This window comes from Beta vulgaris, chromosome 2, assembly GCF_026745355.1.
Source record: "Beta vulgaris subsp. vulgaris cultivar EL10 chromosome 2, EL10.2, whole genome shotgun sequence".
NCBI classification, from domain to species: Eukaryota; Viridiplantae; Streptophyta; class Magnoliopsida; order Caryophyllales; family Amaranthaceae; genus Beta; species Beta vulgaris.
Window position 1 is genome coordinate 37,109,163 of NC_079203.1, and position 19,793 is coordinate 37,128,955.

The 19,793-nt window shown below is 40.2% G+C and overlaps 1 protein-coding gene and 1 long non-coding RNA gene across 2 annotated transcripts; one reads left to right on the top strand and one right to left on the bottom strand.

Annotated features, from left to right (window-relative positions):
• Window positions 1-4,160: 4,160 nt before the first annotated feature.
• On the bottom strand, window positions 4,161-8,120 carry LOC104886794 (uncharacterized). The gene is made up of 3 exons (XR_789257.3): window positions 7,775-8,120; window positions 6,257-6,315; window positions 4,161-4,480 (listed from the first exon to the last, which is right to left on the bottom strand). It is a non-coding gene; the product is annotated as an uncharacterized LOC104886794 (long non-coding RNA).
• Window positions 8,121-9,539: 1,419 nt separating this feature from the next.
• LOC125495197 (uncharacterized) lies at window positions 9,540-11,273 on the top strand. The gene is made up of 2 exons (XM_048639872.1): window positions 9,540-9,952; window positions 10,072-11,273. Exon 2 carries the CDS (start codon window positions 10,466-10,468, stop codon window positions 11,132-11,134), a length of 669 nt encoding a protein of 222 aa, XP_048495829.1. The 5' UTR covers window positions 9,540-9,952; window positions 10,072-10,465; the 3' UTR covers window positions 11,135-11,273.
• The last annotated feature ends 8,520 nt before the right edge of the window (window positions 11,274-19,793 follow it).

Genomic DNA, 19,793 nt, shown 5'->3' on the forward strand with positions numbered 1-19,793 from the left:
GTTAAATGGGATTTTCTACTTAAAGCGTCATCAGAAGTCGCAAATCATGTTTTCAAAATAACACTAATGATAACTATTTTATATGGAGAATATTTTTCTTAAAAGAAATAATCTGTCAAAATTTTGTGTCTTTTCAAACATTGCTCATCATTTCATCCAAAATTCGACCAATGTGGGATATTCTATAGACACCAAATTTTGAAACCCTGTTATGCATCAAATGTCACAATACATATTTTTGAAAAGAAATAAAATAATGAGAATCGTCATACATCGTGGAGCACACCCCCGCCAGAGGCACGTTTCGTCTCGGAACGTGGGTTTCATTCCGTCGTGTGGTTTTCCATCTTTACGTGTTCGTCACAAAATCGCGGTTTAGAAATATAATTTTCCGAGAATCGTACTCAACGACTACCACCACCTATTTTAATAAAATAATTTGTTGATGAATCATGTTCGTATTTAATAATCTGACGAATGTTAGTTAATTATTTCAAGTTGGTTTTTCGAAAATCTAAAAAATTGAGTCGCGATTGGGCGCCGAAATTTTAATCGTCTCTCTAAACTGACGTGAATCAGTTTTCTTGATGGTCAAGTCATTGTTCATTTAATAAAGAAAAAGAATATATTCTTTACCCACTAATCAAATCCTTTATCCATTAGTTAAGGAATAATAATCATGAAAATGAGTGAGAATAAGAATCAAATCCCATGGGTATGAGGTAAGAATCCAAATTTATTCCGGTGGATTCGAATTGTACGCCAGGCACATTATCATGTGCTAGACGCAGAGCAATACGCGCCTAGCACACGGAGATGTGCTTAGCGCAGGCTCATGCGTTTGGCGCAGTTATCCAATCAGTTTCTTTTTTTCACGTTTTTCAATGCATTTCTACGTAGTAGGATGTATTTTAGGAAGAATATTTCTGAAAATTTGATTTTGCCTCAGTGATGAAAAAAATCAAATCAAATCTAAAGAGAATAAGAATATTTATATTTTCAAGGAGATTTGATGATGTTATTAGGGTGAGGTCATTAGGGTGATGTCATTAAGGTGATTCAGGATGGTAAAAAAATCAGATTTTTTGGGTAAAAAAAAAAACCTGATTATCTACTTCTTTCAAAATCTAATTCATCACTTGATTTTCCTATAAATACCCCCCTTTTGTTTTCATTAACTATCATTAATTTTCCACGCAACTTCTCTCACTCTCATATTCTCTACTTCCTTCCTCTAAAAAAATCTCATTCAAGAAAAAGAAAGAAAAGTTAGGAGAGTAATTAGTCGAAAAAAGTTCATCAAAGACAAAGACCAAAAAAAGGTTGTAGTTAGTAATTAAGTAAACTTAGAAACTTACTTAGAAACTAAGAAAACCACAAAAAAAATACGTAGAAAACTTTGCAAAAGAAAGTGCATAATTGAGCTAGCAATTAAGTTCTTGTTATTTTTCTTAATCTTTCTTAATCATCTAGTAACTTTTTCTTTGTTTCTTCTTATCAGTTTTTAAATTTTTGGAGTGACTTGGGGTATGTGGAAGTCCTTATAGGTTCTCAACCTTAAAGCACACCACCTGGAATAGTCAACTCTAATGGGGAAACAATGTGTGTATGTGATTTTTCTTAATCAAGTTGTTATTTATCACCAAAAAAAATGTGTCTTCATAAAAAATTCAAGAAAAGTTGTTGGTGTTATAGCTTTATATCTACTTTTCTCCTCGCTTGTTTGTTAAAATTCGTGCTAATAGTGCTCTTCGGAGCTATTTTATACTACCATCTTCCATGTAGTCGTGGTTTTGTGTTTTACGATATTTTCTAGGTTTTAGAAGATTATCTCCATATTTCTGCTATTTTTGATGCCACAATGGATTGGAGAGAGTTAGGAGACACGTGTATGAGTTCCCAAGGCCTGAAGCTACTTCCCAAAGCCTTCGGGTGTAAAGAGATTAGAAGACTTGGCGTCAAATGCCAAGGGAGTGCTATTTAAGGGCCGCCCGATCTGGTCGGGTGACATCGCCCCGATCGGGATCCACCTTTCTACAAAGATCAAATGTTTTGGGCACGATCGGTCATAACTCACCCGCTCGCAATTCGCCGAAGGCGCCCGATTGGGCATGCCCGCTCGGTCTGATTGGACACTCTACTTTCCTAGCATGCTGAAGAACTACAAAGTACGAGGCTCGCCTGATGGCATCACCTGCCTAGCGTCTGATCGGGCGGTTGACCCCAAAACAGAAATCCGGACTATTTTATTTTCTTTTTTGTTGTGTTTTATTAGTTAGTATAAATAGCCACAGCAATAAGTCAACCTATTGCTGCGATTTCTAGCCAAAATCGCAACAAGACGTACTTTTTTAATAAGAGATAAACTTATTGCTATGGTTTTGGCTACGAAGTGCAGCAATAGGTTGGCTTATTGTTGCGATCAAAAACCGCAACAATAGGTTAATTACCTATCGTTGTTCCCTTAATTGCTGCGCGGCCAAAACCACTGCAACAGGCCACTTAACGATAGTAGCAATAAGCATTCGTTCTACTAGTGAGGTTTGAGGACCTAGAGAAAGAATGCCCACACTACCACAATCTTGACAAGTGGTTCATCACCCATGCATTCTACAATGGTCTCCATCCCCATCTCAAGAGTATAACTGATTCATCTGCAGGGGGGTGTTTTCCTAGATAAGGAGGTGGATGAAGGGTACAATTTTCTAGCCAACTTAGCGGCAAATGATCATAGTTCTTCTAGGACTATTACGAAGAAAAAGTTGGATGTTGATACATATTCCCTATGGTCTTCATAAGTTGTCCAGTTTAGCATGAAAATAAATGCACTGAAATCTTCAGTCTAGTATTCCTCCTATGAATATTAATGCGATGTCTTCCACAGTTTCTATTACCTCCTCTTACTGTGAGGTGTGTGGTGTTCAAGTCCACTTTGGTTATGCTTGTTCATATAATCAACCCAACCCGAATCAGACGGAGCATGCAAATGCTTTTCAGTAGAGACCTCCACACAACCCATACTCCAACACATTCAACCTAGGTTGGAGGGACCATCCAAAATTTTCCTATAAAACAATAATGTTCAGAACCCTCAACCTATGTCACAAACATCCGACCAAACACCTCATCAAAACCCACCACAACATGCTGCTAAACAGCAATGTTACCAAGGGGATCCTTAGATACCCCCTTTTGATTTCAGTAGGCCTTCACACCAAGGCTATCAGCAGCAAGCTTCTCAGAATGCCAACTCTCAAAAGCCTACTGTTTATGCTAAAATTTATCACTTGCGACGAAATTAAAGTTGTGGGACGTGTTAACCAGATGATGTTAAAGACAATGCGACAAAAGAATGCAAAGGGGATCAAAGGGGATGAACACACGAAAGTGGTGACGCGGACAACCCCAATGAAGGTGGGTACAAAATCGCGGGTGGTTGGAGATCCACCAAACTAATATAGTTCACTATCTTTCTTAGTGACTGACTGTCGTTACAAGAGTGCTAAGTTCTCTCTAGTGTTCTTCCAACAATATTGCGTAAAAAACATGTCAATGACCTCTCTATCCCTTTTATATGGCTTCTCTTTTCTCAACGAATACAAAAATGAATTCACTAATTATTACATTAACTTTGCGTTTCAATCATGGGAGATCTTCTATGCTTACGCTCCAACGTCCGGATTTGTCCCCTTTAACGGCTGAATTTATGGCTCATAACACTCCTTCCTTATTTAGCTGGACCGTTACCGGCCACTTAATGCACTACTACAAAAAAGACCTAGAAAACCGGTTGAAAATGGCCTATGAAACCGGGCTATAACACATCTCCATCTCACATGTGTCCTAGGTTAAGAGACCGGTTATAATGTCTGGTTTCTTTGTTTATTTAGGAGACCAGGTGACAGGTAAAACCAGTCTCTTAGATAAGTGTATATATAATATGTAAAGAGGTTAGGAGACCATTTAACATTAAAAACCAGTCTCCTCATATTACCCTTTGAAACCATTTATTGACCACAACCGGTTTCTTAGGTTTATTATACGCTTTTTTTTTTAATTAAAATGTTACAATATACATACATCTGCTCCTGTATTTGCGATTCCTTGTATATATGCTTATAAAAAAAACAAATCTATAAATAACCACAATAATAATAATATTATGAAACAAAAATTCCTGCTTGCTTTATTAATAATGTAAAAAGTATTTGCTACATTTAATTTACATACAAAATCAATTTCACTAGTCAAAGCATCAATTTATTCCAATAATTAATGTCTTAAAAATAAAATTTCTATAATCTAATGATATCTACTAAAATCAAAATTCTAACTTGAGCTAATAATATGTACAATTGAAACTTGACCATTGTCTTCAATCTCCACCGTCTCGTGTTTGATTGTTTAAATATTTCACGCACGTATCTCTTAGCTCGTCAACCATCTCTTGGGAATAAGTGCTAGGAATCCCAAGAAAGTACTACAAAATAATTACAAAGAATTATAATTAGAACTAGTATATCTATATTTTATAACTTTCATATATACAAACTCGGCACGAAAAAATCAAAGCAAGAATAATCAAATTTCCAATAGAGATTGTATAATTAGAACTAGTATATCTATATTTTAGTGTCCCGTCCCTGTTGACATATATAATAGAGATTGTTAATGAGTTACGAAGTTACCTTATCAGGAATTAATTGTCGTCTACTTGCGATAGTTTCAATCATGTAACGACAAAAATAATAGCCACAATTCTTGGATCCCGTAAGAAAAATAACACTTACTCAACCAAAGAAGGGCATTTCTACTATTTCAAGAAGTAAGTTGGCTTTTGTTAGATTGTAGTTAAAATTGAAAATTATATCTATGAAAAGAAGACTTGAAAATCATAAGAATAAGGGGTGTTCCATTTTTATTTTATTTTTTCTGTGAAGTGAAACTATTTTCATAATTGAATTCCTTCCCTTTGCTCCTATGAAATCTGACAAGAATATGCTACAGGTCCAAGGCTTAAGGACTAGTGAATGAACTAAAAGATTCAGTACAGTTTGCAGAAAACAAATTAAAGACCACTGAAGAGAAATATGATAATCTTCTACATAGCTCAAATGAAATACAGGAATCTATAACATCCATCAATTCACAAACTCAAGTTGTATTACTACTACATCTAATTGCCAGAATACATGTAAAACAGTATGATTAATATTGACATCCAAAAAAGAAATAAAAATAATAATTCATTCTAGTCCAGAATACATGCAACAATTAGTGGACTTCGCAGATGGGCAACATCAAGAACTATTGAAGCAGCAGCACCAACTTCTGCTAGCTAATGATCACTTGGCTAATAACTCAAAATCCATACTAGCAGCTCAGGTAAAAAAAGTCTCAAAATTATAGCTGAAGTTAGCAACAGTGCAAATATTGTCTTCTACTACTAGTAGTTGTTTAGTTCTGCAAAGGGTGGCTAGTAGTTGTCCAATTCTGCTGGGGTGGCTAGTAGTTGTCCAGTTCTGCAAGGGTGGCTAGTAGTTGTCCTCAGTATGAAGTTGTCTTTCAGTATGAACTTGTTGCTCAATGTTTTCTTAGGATGGAGAAGATGAAAAACTCATCATACATGTGCTTCTGAAAAACAATTCACAAGTACTCTTTCTTTTATTGTATATCTTACTGTATAGGTGTCACAAATACATGTAACATAACAGCTATTCATTTTCTGATCTGCTGGTCGCAGTTCAGTTCTGCAAGGGTCGGAGTTGTATGTTCTGGTTGTCACTCTGCTACAAAAATGCGATGAAAGTTGTACTGTTTCTTCCTATGCAACTATGTTGTGTGGCTTTAAGCTGCATTTTTGCAGGATTGCAGCAAGTGTTTGCTCCTATTATATTGACTACTATTTTTCTGTTATAGGATGGTAGATAGAAGTAAATTGGTAGATTAAAGGATAGCTAACAGCCTGGTACGCTTTCTAAAACTAATGTAATAGCACAGCAAGCACAGAACTACTAGTACCAACTGTCAATGTGAATTTGAATAAAATCTTGCACAAAAGAAAGAAAAAGAAAAAGAAATGGGGAAACAAACAAAAAGCAGCAGGCCAGCAATAGACATAAGAAATAAAGAAAGCCATATCTTCTGAATCGCATAGGAAAACTGTAAAGCTATGACACATAAGTCATCAAGAACTTATTAGATCAATGCAAATGAATATGTGCAATCAAACACAAAAGTAGGAAAATTTGCTTACCTAATTAATCCACGTATAGACAATGTTATTCAAGGTGCTAACAACAACACAAGCCACACCTACAATGAACAATAAACACATAAAATAAGTTAAATCGTTAAATGATAAAATTGCATATAGTTAATTGACTTTAGTATATACACGAGAAACAGAACGTGCTTAATGTATAAATATATAAACGATAAGGGAAAGATGCACCAATCACAGAAAGCAATATTTTTCAAGTGTATTATAACAACACTAACCTACCCTGACTTTGATCACTACCGTAGACAAACAACCACAATCACCCTCGAACAAAACTCCAAAAGCCACCATACAGCCAAATGCCATCAGCCACTACTCATGCACATCCCCCTACAACCAGAGCCACCATACTTGGCCTATCCATTGACTTGAAGCTGAGGCCTTGACCCTTCTTACATCAAAAACCACTAGAGTCTTGACTACAAAACACAAGCCAATGACCAACATCTCTAACGTCTCCTAACATCCCAACTCCTTCATTATTAATAGCCACAAACGCTCAACGAATACCATAACCCATGATATAGAGACCAAGCAAGTCCAGAAATCTAGACAAACTAAGATCATAGATGGCAAAATTACGAATAGTAATAAAAATATGACATATCCTAAATTCTCAAAAAAACTTGAACACGATGACAACATACATAGACAGAAGGAGTACATGATAATTAGTTGCTTCAATTGTATTCATTCATATCTAGGAGCAATTATATATTCATAATAGCATTATCATATTTTAATTGGTAAACCTAAACCATGCCCAACATCTGGAATGAATGCAAAAGCCAACAGCGCAAGGTAACTAAACCAAACAAACATTTACATTTAAACATAAACAAACGCCGTACAAAACGTGTTACTTCTTCTACCCCTTTTGCAATTATACAGCTAACATCCTGCAAAAGAAATTATAAAGCATCACCCTCAACATTCTCCTTAAACCATCACAAGCTGACAACATATAGCCTCTAACATCCTAACATTCAATTCCTCCACAAATAAACCATAAACTTTCAAAATTGTAGTCTCGAACAACTAATATCAATTGCATCCATCTATTTCAACTAAAATGATGTGCGATTCAAACACCCCACAGTAAATCCTAGCTGCTGAAACTTGAATTTGTTGCATATATTAAGAACTGATGAAATCCATGTGGAGGTATGTTGGACTTTTATTGTTACATGTCGGTTATTCTCTATTTAATCTGGGTAGTGTACTCACAACCCAGTTTATTGCTAAGGAGAGAACCATGAACAACACTGCATTCTCACAACCCATATTATTGCTTTGGTTTGTTTTTGGTTTTATAGCAGGTAGTCATCTAAGTAACGAAAATCTAATAAAATCGTCTAAAACAATAAACAATTCAAATTCTGCAAAAATGGAATACTTAAATCAAACAAACCAATACAGATCAAATCAATGATTACTAAAAACTTAACTTTATGAATTTTACAAATGCGAAGCTAATGTTAGTCAATTCACCTGAAATCGACGAACAATGTGAAAGCCCTAAGATCGATTACAAAGAAAAGAATGGACGAAGTTGAATCACAAATTCCAGGATTACGAAATAGCGGAATTAAAAAACAACGATCATCATAAATACGCTTCTTACTGACTAATTTGAGTCGAAAAATTAAGAAATTCTTAATAGAGAGGATTGTTTCGTATTGTGATTAAAGATCAAATTGCGGAAGACAAATCTCCAGTTTTTTCAATTGAGAATTGAAGGGAATTTAGGTGTAATTGATGGAAGAATTTGGATTATGAGGAGTGGAGGTTTTAGGCGATGGGTGGTAGTTTTTTTTTATTGTATTATTTGTTTGCATCAAAAAGGAAAAATAAATTTAAAAGTAAATAGAATCATGTATAAAAATTATATTACATTAGAGTATTAAATTGAAAAGATATTAAATTTTAAAATTAACATTTTTTGGAAACCGTTTCAAGTTAGAAGTAGTCTCCTATATATATTCACAAGAAGAATATATACGTATAATAGTGTATTATGTTGAAAAAAAATTGAATTAAAAAATAAAATATTTCAAGGAAACCGGTTTTACTTGGAAGCAGTCTCCTATTTCACAACAACTTTTTTATTAAACAAATAGTTAAACTTAAGAGACTGGTTTTAGATAATCAATGGTTTCCTACATTTAAGAAATGGGTTAGTAACCTCAACCGGTCTCCTATGGGTAGTTTCTTTGGCCATTTTTGTAGTTGTGATGCTCTGCTCTCAATAATGCGTCCTTCGCTGTGTCCTCGGGTCGTATTTACTTCGTCATCATGTCAGATGGCATCATGTCATCGAGTCATCGCGTCGTCGCGTCAGTGTCACCCTGTAAAAAAATCCAGCCATAACAGTTTGCCCCCAATTGTTGAATCGGGGTGGCATAAAGCCCATGAGACAATTGTTAAAAAATACATAAATCAAATGAAATTCTTTCCAAGTCTTTAAGATATCGCAAATCATAAAAAATCTCGCCCTTGTCAATTATAGAGAAAAGGAAAATTTTCAAAGAGACGCAAGGAAGGAAAGGAAATCTGTTTGAGCGGTTATTTTTGGTAGTCCAAGAGTCTCAAAATTCAAAAGGTAGTTTTCTTTTTAAATAGTCGTTTTAATTATAACCGTTGGCACGATTGTCATGATTACTCACTGTTGGCATAAATAACTTGGGCGATTTAGAAATCCCAACTTTTATTCCAACTCCATCAAATCTTTCTCTCTCTTTAAGTAAGGCAACTTCCATAACTTCCACTATTCTCTCCATCGAAAAATCGATCGCTGACACCAGGTAATTTCACACTTTTTCGCTCGTTTTTTCCTTTGATCCGTTCTACTTTCTCTTCTTCTACTGTTCTCATGGCACCTAGCAGACGTAGCATTAGGACTTTTGTAACCAAGAAAAATCGAAAGGAAAAGAGAAAGCTGTAGAACCAAGGGTAGAAAATGAGGATGAACTGTTAACGATGTCAGAAGAGGATCTTTTAAGGTTTTTAGACTTAGGGAATTTGCCTGAGAGTACTGTCATTAGGAACGCTGAGCCTGAAGAACCACCAGAGTCGTGTCCCCAAAAATGGGTAGTGCTTTACGAATACCCTTTCAATATAGGTCTTAGACTTCCCTTCACCCCCTGGCAAGGGATCTGATGCAAATTTACCAAATCAGCCCAGGGCAAATTATGCCCCAAGTCTGGAGGATCCTGAGCGTCATCGACAGGGTGACGGCGTCGTGGGAAGAAGCCTTTACCCTCCACGACTTACTGTTACACTATGAGATTAGGGTTAAAGCGAAAAATAGGATAGCCCTACATGCAAAGGCGAGGTTATAGCCTGTGGTCGGGGGAATACAGTTGAATGACAGAGGTTGGAAAAACAGGTTTGTATTTGTGAAGAGGTCGTCGCTAGGGGAAGTTGGGACGTCTCTGGTTGGCGGCTGGAATACCGAAGGTGTGTTTATTTTCAGTCTTTTTAAGTTCGTGTCATGTCGTTAACACCACTCGTACATCGTTTCTACTGCAGGTCTTAACCCAAAACTGCTGTCGCATCGCGACGAATCTCAGAGTCTCTGTGACAAGTTTCTGAAGGTATCGAAGGAGGACAGGCAATTCAGAAGGGTTCTTTTTGCTTCTCAAGACAGTTGTTTATCTATGGCTTCTGGTTAGTCTATCTAATTTAAATTCCTCTTTTTTTTTTTTTTTTTTTTTTTTTTTTTTTACTCTTGGGTAGGACTTTACCAGGGAAGGTTTTATACTAATGAATCAAACACTTCCGGACAGGTTCATCTCAATCGTGTCCTAGTGGGAGTCTGGACGGGCAAGCGCTGGCTGAGATGTTGCGCAAGCGTAAAAAGGAGTCCTCTACTGACGCTGCGTCAGCGTCGTCCAAGAAGGATACAACGGTCGTCGTCCACTTGGACGACGAGTATGATGTCGCGTCCAAGACGCGCAAAACTGACTTCCTAGCTCCCCCAGACGAAAGCGGTCCTTCCTATACTGTGACCGTCTCCAACGACTTCATGTCGTTGGAGAGGTCCATATGGCCTGAGGCTGACAGGTTCCTTTTTTCTAGCGCAATGGAGAGGATCAAGGACCATACTCTTCCTCGCATGATGTCAGACGAGCTAGAACTCCTATTTCAGGTATATACCCTCGATTTTCTTTTTCATATACTATGCTCATTATGACAATGACTTGTGACTCTCTAAATGACGCGTATCATGTCTTTTTTATGCAGTCTTCTCAACATCTCCTAATGGCTAAGAGGGAGATCTCATCTCTGCTGAAGGGTCACCTGACCATGAAGCAGAGAATGGAGAAGGCTGAATTGGACGCGAAATCCAAAAGCGATGAGGTGGAGTCTTGCAAGAAGGCCATGGAGGACATGAAAAAAGCTTTACAGAAGAATGGAGAGGAGCTGGAAGAGAAAAGGCAAAGGGCGACTAAGTTGGAGGAATCTTCTCGTCATGAAATCACGACGCTCCAGGCGAGCGTTGACGCACAGAAGAATGAGTTGGACATGCTCGAGGCTGAAGTGACAACTAGGGTCAGGGCTAAGCTGATGTACCAGTTTCTAATGAAGAAGACGGCGTCGTGGACGCCACAGAAGGACATTGACCTATACCTCCAGTTCATGGGGTCAATGAAGGATCTGATGGACGAAGAGGACTTGGCTGCCACGGCGGACTCTTCATCAAAAGTTGATGAAAACGCCCCGTCTTGTGTCGGGTTCATAACGTCGGATGTACCCCCTGACCCCGAAACCGAGAAGGAGGCTCCAACTACTGTCTTACCAACTGAGGCGTCCGAGGAGAAGGAAGCTGAGGACGTCCCTGCCGTTTAATTCCTAGGCCCTTTATATCATCCCCCTCTTACTTAAACATTAATCAAACTTTTGTTATAGGTCGCTCGAAAGAGTGACTGTTTGTACTGTACTTTTGGGTCACCCATGGGGGTGACTATAACTATTTATTGCTTTAAACTTTTTTGGGTCACCTACGGGGGTGACCATTACGTTGATGCTTTTGGTCTTTAGCAAAATTGATTGTATGTCTTTGCTTTATCTCTCATGTATGTGTCTCGGTCGTTTCTAGAGGATGGTCAGGCGCTCAGTAAGCCATCTTTGGTCGTTCAGACGTAATGTTTGGACTTAGTAAAAGCCATCGTTGGTCATTCAGACGTATCGTTTGGACTAAACGTCTTTAGAATACATATAGGAAATACATAAAAACTTACGTGTGTTTGTCAGAGGGATAGACGAAATTTCGTCAGCAGTTATAACTTTAAAATGACTGTGCCCCTGTCGTAACGTCAGCTGAGGCAATAGTGGACCCAAAGATTTTACATGGTCGCAAAATGCAAATCTGCCTGATGTCTTGTGAAAATCGTCGGGACGTTAACAAGTTGGACGGGAACAACTTGCCTGCAATTCAACAATACCCAGTGAGAGAACACTATGGTCGCTAGCAACTAGCGACACAGATATAATAGCATTACCATCTATCTATATCTCTATACATTTTTTTAAACGACTGGGAAAACAAAGCTTATCACTTAGCTTAAAAGTAGTATCATTTGAGGTGTGTGGCATTCCAGCTACATGGCACGGAGCTTCCGTCACGTCGGACCAATTGGTAGGCTCCGTTGCCTATCACTCTACTAATTTGATATGGTCCTTCCCACTTTTGTCCTAGCTTACCAGCGTTAGCCTCTTGTGTGTTCTGGAATACTTTCCTTAGGACCCAGTCTCCTTCGACGAAGGATTTGGCTTGGACGTTTTTATTAAAGCTCCTCGCTACTATTTGCTGCTGGGCCGCCATGCATACCAATGCTGCGTCGCGCAACTCCTCAATGGTATCTAGGTCGTTTATCAGTTCATCGTGGTTTTGTCGCTCCGTCGCTAGGCTACATCTCGCAGTCGGGACGCTCACCTCTGAAGGCAGGACAGCCTCACAACCATAAAGTAGTGAGAACGGTGTTTGTCCAGTCGCAGTGCGCGGTGTCGTGCGATTAGCCCATAAGATGGAAGGCAACTCCTCCGCCCATTTACCTTTCTTGGCTGCGAGTCGCTTCTTCAAAGAGTCAATGATCGTCTTGTTACTGGACTCAGCCTGTCCATTGGCTTGCGGGTATCTTGGTGTTGACGTTAGCAACGCTATGCCCCATTCATTGTAGAAACGTCTTGTCTCGTTGCTAATGAACTGTGACCCGTTGTCACATACTATCTCGGACGGAACGCCAAACCTGCAAATGATGTTAGTGTATATAAAAGAAATTACTTCCTTATCGCGTACCTGTTGAAAAGAACCTGCTTCAATCCACTTAGAAAAGTAGTCAGTTAGTACCAACATAAAGACCTTCTCACCTGGGGCTGGAGGTAATTTGCCAACTATGTCCATGCCCCACTTCATGAAAGGCCAAGGTGTTAGAGTAGGATGCAAAAGTTCACAGGGTTTGTGCGTCATACCTGCATGTCGTTGATCACTATCGCATTTGGCGACATACCTTATTGCGTCCTTCCTCATTATTGGCCAATAATAGCCCATGCGCAATACTCTGTTGGATAAGCTGCGTCCTCCTGAGTGATTTCCACAAGTGCCTTCATGCATGTCCTTCAGGACTTGCCCCCACTAATCCTTCTCCAAACAGCGCCGGTAGGGGCCCTCGACAGATTTTTTGAACAGTACTCCTTGAATGAGTACGTATCGCGACGCCTTGAATCGAATTCTGCGTGCTTCCGCCTTATCTGTTGGGAGTACATCGTTAGCAAGGAAATCATAAAGTGGTTTTGTCCAACTGATACTTACTTCCCCAGCGTCAGGGTCGTTCTCAGATGCGAGATTATCGATGTTACTGACGACCTCATGGTTGTCTCAAAGCTTTTCAACCGTCGTTGTGACAGCGTCCCCAACGCTCCTAGCGATAACAGGATTTGTCAAATGAACAATAGGGACGGACGTAAACAAAACGTCCCTTAAAGAAGATCCGAGATTGGCCAATGTGTCTGCTTGCGTATTCTAGTCCCTAGGTATCTGCAAAATGTCAAATGAATTAAACACTTTACTTTTACTCTGAGCTATTTCTAAATACATGGCCATTTTAGAGTCATTGCCGCGAATTCGCCCTTGACTTGGCTGACTATCAGTAATGAATCGCTGAAGAATTTCAATGCTTTCGCTCTCATGTCCTCTGCTAACGTCATTCCTTCTATGAGCGCCTCGTACTCGGCTTCGTTATTCGTCGCTCTAAATTCACAGCAAATGGCTCGTACTACCTTGCCCCCTTGTGGCGACTTTAACACAATGCCTAGACCTGCACCACGAAAATTAGAAGACCCATCAACAAACAGTATCTAAGAGTCGTCATTTACTTGATTAATCTTTGCGACTTCGTCGTCCACAAGCTTTTCTAGCTCTGGGCTAAAGTCTGCCACAAAATCTGCCAAAGCTTGTGACTTGATAGCGGTTCTTGGATGAAACTGGATATCGTACGCGCTGAGTGCTATTGCCCACTTGCTCATGCGTCCTGTCAATTATAGGTGTCGCAAGACAGACTTGATAGGATAATTAGTCATAACGACAACAATATGTGTTTCAAAATAGTGCCCAAGCTTTTTAACAGCTACGACTATGGGTAAAATGAGCTTCTCTAATGAAGAATACCTGGTCTCCGCGTCTAGCAGAGACTTACTGACATAGTAGATTGGTAGCTGCTGGCTTTCCATTTCCCGCGTCAGGACAGCGCTGACGGACACATTGCTTACCGCGAGATAGAGCTGCACGTTTCTCCGATATTTGGCTTTGACAATAATGGCGGTGACGCTAAGTAGCTCTTAAGTTCTGCAACACGTGTTCGTGTTGTTGCGACCACTCGAAGCCCTTATTCTTTCTCAGGACGTCATAAAATAGGTGGTATTTTTCAGACGATCGGGATATGAAACGATTTAACGCAGCTACGCGACCGGTCAACTTTTGCACCTCCTTGACTCTTCGTGGGGATTGAATGTTGATGATGGCCTTTATTTGATCCGGGCTGGCTTCAATTCCTCGTTGCGTAACGACGTACCCTAAGAACTTTCCTGCAGACACTCCAAATGTGCACTTAGTAGGATTTAATTTCATGACATACCTTCGTAGGACGTCAATTTGACGAGCATATCGTCTATGTACACTTCCATAGTGTCACCCAGTTGATCTTTAAACATTTGGTTAACCAGTCGCTGATATGTGGCACCTGCATTTTTCAAACCAAAAGGCATAACCTTATAACAATATATACCTTTATCAGTAACAAACGTGGTCTTTTCCTGGTCGTCCGGATGCATCAATATTTGGTTGTACTCGAAATATGCGTCCATGAACGTTAAAAGCTCGTGACCTGCCGTCGCGTCAACCATTACATCTATATGAGGGAGAGGGAATTGATCCTTGGGACATGCTTTGTTCAAATCTGTGAAGTCGATGCAAACTCTCCACTTCCCGTTCTTTTTGCTGACCACCACGACATTGGCTAACCAATCTGGATACTTTACCTCGCGGATCCTTCCGGTATCGATTAGCTTATGAACCTCGTCATTGATGACTTGATTCCTTTCAGGCGCGAATTTGCGTCTTTTCTGTTTTACAGGCTTGTGAGCGGGGTCGACGTTGAGCTTATGCATAATGACGTCAGGGCTGATTCCTGTCATATCTTCATGGGACCAAGCGAAACAATCTTGGTTAGTTTTCAAAAAATCAACTAACTGACCTCGTATCTCTTGCGACAATGTCGCTCCGATTCGAACGACGCGATCGGGGATGGATGGATCGAGCATCACTTCTTCCACGTCCTGCTCGCTGGGCGCGTCGGGCGCTGACCCATCCTTTAATTGCTAGATAGATGCTTTCGGGGGTTTGAGCGACGAACTATAGCATTCTCTTGCAGATTTCTGCTCGCCCTTTATTTCTTGGACGCCCCACTTGGTAGGAAACTTCAACGATTGATGATAAGTTGAGGGGACGACCTTCATCTTGTGTATCCATGGAGTGACGAGAATGATGTTATACGCTGACGGGCAGTCCACAACGTTGAATCTGGTTGGCAGGTTGACGCCTTTGTCTAGCGTTGGTAGTGTGATCTCTCCGACAGTATGTTGAGCCTCTCCACTGAACCCTACCAAAACAGTAGATTTTTTAGTACTATCTTTATCGCACAAACCCATACCTTCGAGGGTGCTTTTGAATATGATGTTGGCTGAGCTGCCCTCATCGACTAACACTCGCTTTAACAAGCAATTGCTGACAGTCAGGGATATGACTAATCCATCGTGGTGCTCCACGTCGTCGTCGTCGAAGGTTATTGCCATTGCTTCGAGCTTGCGTTCCTCGGCTGACCTTCAAGATTTATAAACGGTGGACGAGGGGTACCCTCTCTTGCTAGCCTTTTGGCTGCAGAATACGTTAGTCTACATACATCAGATCCACCAGAAATAACGTTGATTACCTTTACGTGCGTGGGCGACGCATCAGGGTCGGACTGCGCGGTATTCCTACCGAAGGACGCTTTACCTTTATCGCTCAAGAGGTCTTTAAGATGCCCCTTATTAAGTATGAACGCGACCTCTCGCCGTAGCGCAACGCACTCCTCCGTTTTATGGCCATGGTCATGATGGAACTGACACCATTTTGTTTGATCTTTTTGCGCTTCCGGTCGGTCGCTCTTTTTTGGCCAACGAACTGGTGCTCCGATTTCGGATAAAGCATTCAAGACGCCTCCGACATCGATGGAAAATCCGTAGGAGTCTAGAGCGGGAAAGGTCAGCGACTCCGTCCTCGTGCTGTTACCTGCATTTTCGACAACGTCAGTAACATTGTTTACCTGGTTTGAACGGCTATAAGGGTGGCTTAGCCAGTTGTTCTTCTTAGGGATGAAAGCCTTCCGGTCAGCAGGGGTCTTCGGTGCACATCGGGTGGATATGGTGTTGAGGATGGCATCGTCTTCCTCCAATCTCATCTATGCTAACGTTCGCGACTTGACTTCCTCAAACGTCTGGCACGGGTACTTCGTCAAACGGTTGTATAGCTTTGATTGCAAGAATAATCCTTTCCTGAAACATTCAATAGCAGTCTTAGTATCAAGATCTTTAATGCTAATCATCTCTTTGTTAAAGTGATTATAATAATCCCGAACAGATTCTTTAGGTCCTTGAACGACGCCATATAGATCGCTCGTCTGCTTTTCCAGGCTGCGACTGCCTTCAAACTTCTCATAGAACTTATTGACTAGGGTGGAAAAATTGCCAATGCTTCCTGGCCTGATAGATCCGAGCCACTTGAAAGCGGGATCGGTGAGCGTAGCTCCAAAAGACTTGCACATGCAGGTCTCTACCAAATGCCAGGGAATTGACGCTTGCCACATCCGCTGCTTGTATTGCGCGACGTGCTCGCCTGGATCGGTTGAACCATCATAACTAGCAGCTAGAGTAGGCAGGTTGAGCTTCTTGGGAAGCACGACCCTTGAGATCCTATCGACGAAAGGCGATTCTGCATATCCGTCGTTTTCTTCAGGGAGCTGGGACATGAGCTTCATCAAGCACTTATTTTGCTTTTCGATCTGGGCCATGCGCTTTGTCATAAGATTCGCTTCTCCTTCGCCTTGGTCGTTCTCTTCATTGTTCAAGGGCTCTTCATCCTCGGGCTCTTCGTCGTTTTCAGGTTCCTCATCATTTGACTCAGAAAGATTCCCCATCAAAGGGATGTCGTTCAGATTAGCACGACGTCAGACCTTCGAAGCCTTGGACAATGCTAACTCTTCTTGCAATTTCTGGATCCTCTCTTACGATGTCGTAAAGTCGGTAACTAGCCGCTCATTAGCTTGCTTCATTTCGAGCATTTCTGCTCTCATTTGTTCGTATCGTCTCTGCATTTCCTCGAGGTTAGGTGTTTTTCCCATTTGATGGATTTTGAACATTAGATGGTCTGGTTATGCCCCACGGTGGGCGCCAAATTGTTTATGCTAAAATTTATCACTTGCGACGAAATTAAAGTTGTGGGACGCGTTAACCAGATGATGTTAAAGACAACGCAACAAAAGAATGCAAAGGGGATCAAAGGGGATGAACACAAGAAAGTGGTGACGCGGAAAACCCCAATGAAGGTGGGTAAAAAACCGCGGGTGGTTGGAGATCCACCAAACTAATATAGTTCACTATCTTTCTTAGTGACTGACTGTCGTTACAAGAGTGCTAAGTTCTCTCTAGTGTTCTTCCAACAATGTTGCATAAAAAACGTGTCAATGACCTCTCTCTCCCTTTTATATGCCTTCTTTTTTCCTTGCTTTTTCTCAACGAATACAAAAATGAATTCACTAATTATTACATTAACTTCGTGCTTCAATCATGGGAGATCTTCTATGCTTACGCTCCAACGTCCGGAGTTGTCCCCTTTAACGGCTGAATTTATGGCTCATAACACTCCTTCCTTATTTAGCTGGACCGTTACCGGCCACTTAATGCTCTGCTCTCAACAATGCGTCCTTCGTTGTGTCCTCGGGTCGCATTTACTTCGTCATCATGTCATCGAGTCATCGCGTCGTCGCGTCAGTGTCAACCTGTCAAAAAATTCAGACATAACACCTACCATGTATGATCTAATGAATATGATGGTTTCTATGCAGAAGAGTCATGAAGAGAGCATAAAGGAGTTGGAAATCGCTACCAAACATTTCGAGACTCAACTTGCTCAGGTGGCCGGAAATAATGTGCAGAGGCAACTAGGTCATCTACCGGGATAAGCAATTCCCAAAGAAACTGATAATATCGTTACTCTTCGAAGCGGTACACAATATGATTCCCCACCTATGCCTACTGATGATTCACCACCACCAATCCAGAATGATATAATGGATTAAAATGAAGGTGAAGATAGCTCAAAAACTGACATTGAGCAAGGGAAGGTAGATGAAGCAAGGAAGCAAAAGGAGAAGGTTACTGATTCTCATACACCACCACTACCTTTTTCCCACAGGATGCAGAAATTCAAGGTCGATCAACAACTTAGTAAGTTCTTGGCCATGGTCAAGAACCTTCAGGTAACAGTTCCTTTTACTGATTTAATTTCTCTAGTAACCGTGTATGCTAAGTTTTTGAAAGATATGATCACTAAGATGAAGGATTTTGTTAGTATAGATAGAGTTGCTCTAACTGAAGAGTGTAGTGCAGAATAAAATGCCCCCAAAAACTTAAGGATCCTAGTAGTTTTTTCATTACTTGTCATGTAGGTGCTTTATTCATTGATAAGGCTTTATGTGATTTAGGAGCTAGTGTATCTGCTCTGCCTTTATCTATCTGCAATAAACTAAACTTGGGAATCTTAAAGTGCATGCAGATTACTTTACAGATGGGAGATCGTTCTGTGAAATATCATTTGGGTATTTTTAGAGGATGTACCTGTTCGGGTTGGAAAATTCAATATTCCTGTTGATTTTGTAGTGCTAAATATGGAAGAAGATAGTCAAATCCCCATCATCGTGGATAGACTTTTCTTATGCACTGCTGGTGCTGTTATTAATATCAAATCTAGTTCTCTTACTTTGAGTGTTGGCGATGATAATGTGACTTTTAAGCTTACTAATGCTCTGAAGTCTCCTATGGTTGAGAACACTTGTTGCAGGATTAATGTAATAGAGGAGAATGCTGGATATGATGATCCTCGAGCCTTGTTAGATGATCCGTTGGAGGATACTTTTGGAGCCTCAAAAGGAGAAGGTGATGATGAGGTAACTACTTTGGATGGCTTTGACACTAATGAGGCCAAAGGTTTTGAGGTAATGCAAATCACTTGTTCCACTTCTGAGCCACAGGTAAAGAAGGTAGAATTAAAACCATTAACCTCTTACCTTAGATATGCATTCCTTGATGATAATGAGAATTGTCATGTGAACGTGAGTGTTAAACTTGGTGATAGCCAGCTTTTAAAGCTCCTCAATGTGCTTCGCATGCATAAGAAAGCTAATGGGTATAACATTGACGATCTCAAGGGCATTAGCCCTGACTTTTGTATGCATAGAATAAATCTGGAAGAGAACCATCGTCCTTTAATACAACCACAACGTCGTTTGAATCCTGATATGCAGGAGGTGGTGAATGAAGAGGTAATGAAACTACTTGACGCGTGCATCATCTATCCCATTTTTTATTCTAAGTGGGTGAGCCTGGTACAAGTCGTTCCTAAGAAAGGGGGACAACAATTGTTAAGAACGATAAGGATGAACTTATTCCTACTTGGGTTTGTCATGGGGTGGCGTATGTGTGTTGATTATCGCAGGTTGAATACGACCACTCTGAAGGATCACTTCCCCCTCCTTTTTATTGATCAAATGCTTGTGAGATTAGCAAATCATAACTTTTTCCAGTTATGTGGACGAATGTTTTGGTTTCTATCATATTGCTATTCATCCCAAAGACTAGGAGAAGATGACATTCACATGTCCTCATGGCACTTTTGCTTATCGCCTTTTGGTTTGTG

Bases quoted from the DNA above. Each gene is read 5' to 3' on its own strand.
- LOC125495197 (XM_048639872.1), top strand. From the start codon at position 10,466: ATGCTCATTATGACAATGACTTGTGACTCTCTAAATGACGCGTATCAT.